Genomic DNA, 6,594 nt, shown 5'->3' with positions numbered 1-6,594 from the left:
TTAGATACGTCATTAGATACGTCATTAGATACGTTAGATACGTCATTAGATACGTTAGATACGTCATTAGATACGTTAGATACGTCATTAGATACGTTAGATACGTCATTAGATACGTTAGATACGTCATTAGATACGTCATTAGATACGTCATTAGATACGTCATTAGATACGCCATTAGATACGTCATTAGATACGTCATTAGATACGTCATTAGATACGTTAGATACGTCATTAGATACGTCATTAGATACGTTAGATACGTCATTAGATACGTTAGATACGTCATTAGATACATCATTAGATACGTCATTAGATACGTCATTAGATACATCATTAGATACGTCATTAGATAGCCATAGGGCCTCCTGTCATATTCATTCCCTTAGATAGCGGAAGGATGTTTTTTATTTCAGAAAGTTTTTATAAAGCGTAAACTGTCACATGACAAAAACTCTGGACAAAATACAGTAGCCCAAAACATAGGTTTGGCCAGTGAAAATGGCCGGCTAATAACTGTAGGTTTGGCCTGGTCAAAATGGCAGGCTAATAACTGTAGGTTTGGCCTGGTCAAAATGGCAGGCTAATAACTGTAGGTTTGGCCTAGTCAAAATGGCAGGCTAATAACTGTAGGTTTGGCCTGGTCAAAATGGCAGGCTAATAACTGTAGGTTTGGCCTAGTCAAAGTGGCAGGCTAATAACTGTAGGTTTGGCCTGGTCAAAATGGCAGGCTAATAACTGTAGGTTTGGCCTGGTCAAAATGGCAGGCTAATAACTGTAGGTTTGGCCTAGTCAAAATGGCAGGCTAATAACTGTAGGTTTGGCCTAGTCAAAATGACAGGCTAATAACTGTAGGTTTGGCCTGGTCAAAATGGTAGGCTAATAACTGTAGGTTTGGCCTGGTCAAAATAACAGGCTAATAACTGTAGGTTTGGCCTAGTCAAAATGGCAGGCTAATAACTGTAGGTTTGGCCTAGTCAAAATGGCAGGCTAATAACTGTAGGTTTGGCCTAGTCAAAATGGCAGGCTAATAACTGTTGGTTTGGCCTGGTCAAAATGGCAGGCTAATAACTGTAGGCTTAAAGAGCCCCTAGACACCTGTCATAATAGAATTAAGAATTAATTATCTGTCACAATGTAAAAATTCTTGTGTGTTTTCAAAAACATTTGTCATAAATGGTTTAGAATGTGCAGGCTTAGAATGGGTTCTGAAATCCATGACAACCTTTACCCAAACATCCCAAAAATAGGCTACAACATTCTGCTAAAATATTTATCAGCTGTAAAGTAATCTATGAAAAGTGACTTGGATAAAATTCCTTTAAAAATGGCCAAATATATTGTAGGATTAAGTAAGGTAAGTTAGCTTTCTTTTTTATACTTATTTGATCACATTCGTTTATCTCTTAGGCTCCTTGCATTTATTTTAGGGTCTATGATTACCACATTTAGTCTGATTTCATTTGCTGAATTCGTAGCCATATAACTTAAAATCTTCATTTTGTTACTAGTATTTAAAAATACCAACCAAACTACTTGCATAGCTATATCAATTTAGGCTACTTTTTAAAATAGTGAACGCTTTACCTATTGATTCTCAATGCAGTCTTACCTCTGAGGGATGATGAAGCCAAAGTACAGTATGTTTCTGTTCTTGTCCAGGTGATCCACTGGTCTGATGAGAACACCCCCAATAATGAACTCATCAAGCGTCTACAGCTCTGCTGCTACCAGCAGGTATTTCTTAGGATATCTCATCAAATCAACATCTTGATGACTCATTGATAACTTGAATTAGATGTGTTAGTGCTGGGCTGGAACAAACACCTTTATACTCTGTAACTCTAAGACTGTCAGTCAGTCAACAGGGAAAGGAAGGCACATGTAGTATTTATATATTTCACATATCAAATAAAATCGAAGTTTCTTGGTCGCTTAATCAGATTTGCAGATTATATTGCAGGTGCAGTGAAATGCTTGTGTTTCTAACTCCAACAATGCAGTAATACCGAGCAATACATAACAATACACACATAATATATTAAGTACAAAGAAAGAAATTAAGAAATATCAGAACAAGCGATGTCAGAGACCGGCAGAAAACTATTTATAAACTGGGTGAGTCAGACCGTATACCACGGGTATGACAAAACATTTATTTTTACTGCATTAATTACGTTGGTAAGCAGTTTGTAATAGCAATAAGGTACCTCTCGGGTCGTGCTTAAAAACAGCCCTTAGCCATGGTATATTGGCCATATACCACACCTCTTCTGGCCTTATTGCTTAAATATACCACAGGAGGTTGGTGGCATGTTAATTGGTTTCTATGTGTTTGATGCCATTCCATTCTGTTCCAGCCATCATTATGAGCCGTCCTCCCCTCCGCAGCCTCCACTGATATTTACGCATAATGTATATAAATATACATATGATGGTGTATAAAGACAGTATGGACAGTATATGAATATAAAAGGTGTGTACAGCAGTAGTTACAGTATATAGGATGAGCAATGACTAGAATACAGTATATACATATGAAGTGGGTAAAGCCATTCAAACACTCTTTCTCAAAGGAAATGTCAGTGACTGTACGTTTGAATTGTCAATGAATTCGGCTGCAGTATGTCGGTTATGGATTTGACATTGAGTTTGATGTATTTCAGGAAAGAAGACCTCTAGTGTTTGTCATGAGTCCTTGGGTGTCTGCTGGCATCCTGTCCCACGGGTTCAGAGGGACCTTAGAGAGATGTCTTTGCATCCCTACAACCGTGATGACCACTGTTCTTGATGAGAGGTAAGAGAAGTGTCATGGCTGGATGCCTATCTCCATGGTTTCTCCTCAGTAACAACAGCGTGCAGCAACATTTATCGCCACAAACAGAAAGTCTGTTACCTGAAAATGTCAGTGTACAAGTATCCACTATGGTCAAAGATGTGTTAGAGAATGATTGTCATTGTGTTTTGTGAAGGTTTCCGATGGATGTCACTGAGCCCGGATATCACTCCTTAGTTGAGAGGGTAAGCAGAAAGAGACAGTATAGAAAGTTAGGCATCTTACAGTACATTTAGTCACTTTTATCAATGTTTTGTTGGATTTACTGAGCGGAATCACCTGACTGTTAGTCCCTCTGGATAAAGCAAAGAGATTGTTGTTATTGCATTGAAAACTGATTGGGTAGCATTATATTGTCTCATAACTATTGTTGTCCTCTTGTCCTCAGGCTTGTGGATCTAGCACATGTTTGACCACGCTCAGGACGCTGCGCCCATCACCCATCCACCTGCCTAACCTGTAAGTGCTACTTGCTGTCAGTGAAAGGCCCAGCTGTGTGTTTGAAACATAGATGCCATCAATTCCTTTTCAATTCAGTCAATACAAGAAGTAAACTCAAATTCCAGTTCCAATTTTCCTCAATGTTTCTTTATGAGAAAAAAATTGATTTGGAATTTCTGTTTACTTCTTGTATTGACCTAATTGAAATGGAATTGACCCCAAATGTGGTTTGAAGTTAACATTGTCATTAAGTTAGTGCTCTTTTCATTATATTTTATTGGTCATGTGGTCCCACTCTTGTGATGAGATGGTGTTATCTGGCCCATCCTGACCACCACCTTTGAACCTTCACCCATGTATGTCTCGCAGGTTGACACTGAGAGCAACGGGTGATAGGCTGCAGGCTGTGTCCCGTGGTCTGGGGGTCACAGCGGGACGTGAGGTAACCATGACCCAACTTCAAGTCCCTCTCCATTGTCCTGCCACTGCCAGCCAGAGGGCAGCAGCTCTCCACTGCCTCAGTAACCTGGTGCGAGTGTTCCGCCGCTCTCATGGCCTGTGGAGTGGACAGGGAGTGGGTGAATGGATAATATCCACCACTACGGGGTCAGAGATCACTGTGCGAGCTGCAGGCATGTTGCCGAGCTGCCTTCGCTTTGATGGTAGGATCAGAGCCCAGGTCTCCATCTCCGGCCAACTCCTCTCCTTGACCTCTGGTGGCTCCAACAAGCCGGCCCATGCCGCTGCACCATCAGCGAGTGATCAGACCAAGAGTTATTTTCCTTGCAAAACCTCTGTGATAAGTAGACAACCCAGTCGAGCACAGAAGCTCTGGAAGAAGAGCCCCAAGCACAAACATTGTCACAACGCCAACAAGCTGTGCATGGTCCCAGAGATGCTCCTCGTGTACACCCTGTGCAGATTTGTGTACGCCATCTACCCCCTGAAGGACTTCTCTCCGTGGATAGAGGAGGTTATTGAAAAACGTATAGAGCTGACATGGCAACTGTTCCTCCTGGTCCAAGAGGCCTTGGCAAAAGCTACGAAGACCAGAGCCCTACAAAGAGCACTGAGAAGGCTTTCAGAGCCTAACCAAAACCATGGTCCACTGGAGCTCCGGCTAGGAGACCTGCTCTACAGCAACTTTGAGAAGGACTTCCCTTCACAGCGCCCTCTGGTGCCAGAGGCCTTCCTGGGGGACCACCAGCTCTGCTTGGAAGTGTCTGTCATGGTGAGCAGGGTGCTCCTACAGCACTGGACCCCCAGGATAACTTTCTCCCCTGACTGTGAGGTGCAGGACATTAGTCCCAGACTGAGGCGTCACAGCGGGAGCCTCACTCGCCACTGGTCCTCGATGGACAATCTCAGCGAGGTAAGGTTTGAGCATCGAAACCACATCTACACTGAAATAAATGACTGTAGGAAACATGTTTTCACATCATTAGTTAACATTACTGAATGGAATCATTCCATCTGACTTGTGACTTCTGTGTGCTTTTAGTTTGTTGATGAAGGTGATGAGGAGCAGTGCTCTGTGGGTAAGTTTTCCAGACTGTACACACACCCTAGGGTTGAAAATGGAAGGCCTAAAAGGAAACGTTAGGAAACTAAAGTAAACTAAAGGGCTAATTGCTTGTGCTGTTTTTCTTTCAGAAGCTGACGGAAAGCAGGAGAAAAAAGGACTGCAGGGTTTTTTTCGCAGAGTTTGGAATTCATTGAAGCAATCCGCCATCTGTGGCTGTCTGCGCTCTAACTAAGCACATTTTATTATTTTTTAATAAAGATTTTTTATTTTTTATGAAAACGTAACAATAGACTTGCTTGCATAATAATTGTACTGCTATGACAAACTCTTTAAAATAGTGTATATTGGAAAAATGATCAGGAGTAATAACTCCTGCAGTGACGACCTGTGAGGGAAGCTGTGATTTCTTATTTATTCACTTTTATTTAACCAGGGAAAAACTCATTGAGACCAAGGTCTCATTTGCAAATGTACCCTGGGAACAACACATAAAATAACATCATACACAATTTAAAACATAAAACTAAATAAATAGCAAATATTATATACACAATAAACAATCAAACAAAACAAACACATTTATCAATATAAAAATCCCTTTCTCCTAAACTGACCTAGAGACGACAACACATCCAAATGAAACGTTACTTGGAGATTATTCCACATGATAGGAGCCTGGTAGATAAAGACAGATTTACCCAACTCTGTGGGAACACGTGGAGTCTCCATCATTAACCCTGTGATCCAGTGTTGTAATCCCAGTTCCTATATTTCAACCATGATGTTAAGTAAATTGGTAGTTTATTGAGTAAGGCTTTATAAACAGAAACAGAATAATGAAGTGACCTAGGTGTTTTTAGCGAGGTTCTACCAACTTAATGATAACGGATGCAGTGGTGACTGTCAGAACTGTCAGATGTTATAAAACAAGGTCCGCTGTGATAAATTGTGTCCAAGTGTTTCAAAACACTGGGAGCTGCATTCATGTATATAATATTGCCATGCTCTATAACAGGAATAAATGTAGACTGAATCATCTGTTTTCTACTATTGAATGAGAGGCCCTATTTCTATAGAAGAAGCAGTAGAAGAAGAAATTCTTAATTTCTTGACTAACTCATCAACATCAGGGGCTCCCAAGTGGCACAGCGGTCTAAGGCACTACATCTCAGTGCTAGAGGTGTTACTACAGACACCCTGGTTCTAATCCAGGCTGTATCACAACAGTCCACGATTGAGTGTCCCATAGAGAGCTGCACAATTGGCCCAGAATCGTTTGGCCAGTGTTGGCTGTCATTGTAAATAAGAATTTGTTCTTAACTGACTTGCCTAGTGAAATATAAATAAAATATTATTTTTTAAAGATAGCTTTCGTCAATCCAGATGCCAAGATATTTATAGGTGTGGACACGATCAATGGGGGCACCATCTAACGTACTTATGCACAAATCACCAGTTACATTATTACATTATTTGGAAAATAACATGTACTTGGTTTTACCAGCATTTAGTACCAACTTCAGGTCAACCAAGGTTTTCTGCAAGCCAGTAGAAGCAGATTGAATGGTCAACAGAGCCTGAGCTGCCGTAGGGGATGTAGCATATACAACAGTGTGATCTGCATCCAGATAAATGTTACAGTTTTGTACAGATCGACCAATACTGTTAATATAAATAGTGAAAATAACTGCACCAAGAATCAAACCCTTTTGGACACCTTTTGTTTTGTCTGGAAGTCCTGATTTAATGTCATCAGTAAATACACACTGTGTTCTGTCTTTTAAATCATTCT

At 40.7% G+C, this 6,594-nt stretch overlaps 1 protein-coding gene across 1 annotated transcript; it reads left to right on the top strand.

The window, feature by feature from the left end:
• Positions 1-1,588: 1,588 nt before the first annotated feature.
• LOC139575684 (uncharacterized) lies at positions 1,589-6,121 on the top strand. The gene is made up of 7 exons (XM_071400889.1): positions 1,589-1,737; positions 2,667-2,797; positions 2,973-3,021; positions 3,225-3,295; positions 3,647-4,649; positions 4,779-4,815; positions 4,931-6,121. The coding sequence occupies exons 2-7, from the start codon at positions 2,691-2,693 to the stop codon at positions 5,032-5,034; spliced, it is 1,371 nt and encodes a 456-aa protein (XP_071256990.1). The 5' UTR covers positions 1,589-1,737; positions 2,667-2,690; the 3' UTR covers positions 5,035-6,121.
• The last annotated feature ends 473 nt before the right edge of the window (positions 6,122-6,594 follow it).

Source organism: Salvelinus alpinus, chromosome 5, assembly GCF_045679555.1.
Source record: "Salvelinus alpinus chromosome 5, SLU_Salpinus.1, whole genome shotgun sequence".
NCBI lineage: Eukaryota > Metazoa > Chordata > Actinopteri > Salmoniformes > Salmonidae > Salvelinus > Salvelinus alpinus.
The sequence above is the reverse complement of the archived record's forward strand: the minus strand, read 5'-3'. Positions and strand labels throughout refer to the sequence as shown.

What these genes read in the sequence shown, in the direction of transcription:
- LOC139575684 (XM_071400889.1), top strand. Translation starts at nt 2,691, where the DNA reads ATGAGTCCTTGGGTGTCTGCTGGCATCCTGTCCCACGGGTTCAGAGGG. An exon ending in CGATGGACAATCTCAGCGAG is followed by an intron (nt 4,650 to 4,778) that starts GTAAGGTTTGAG and finishes GTGTGCTTTTAG; the next exon opens with TTTGTTGATGAAGGTGATGA. An exon ending in TGAGGAGCAGTGCTCTGTGG is followed by an intron (nt 4,816 to 4,930) that starts GTAAGTTTTCCA and finishes TTTTTCTTTCAG; the next exon opens with AAGCTGACGGAAAGCAGGAG.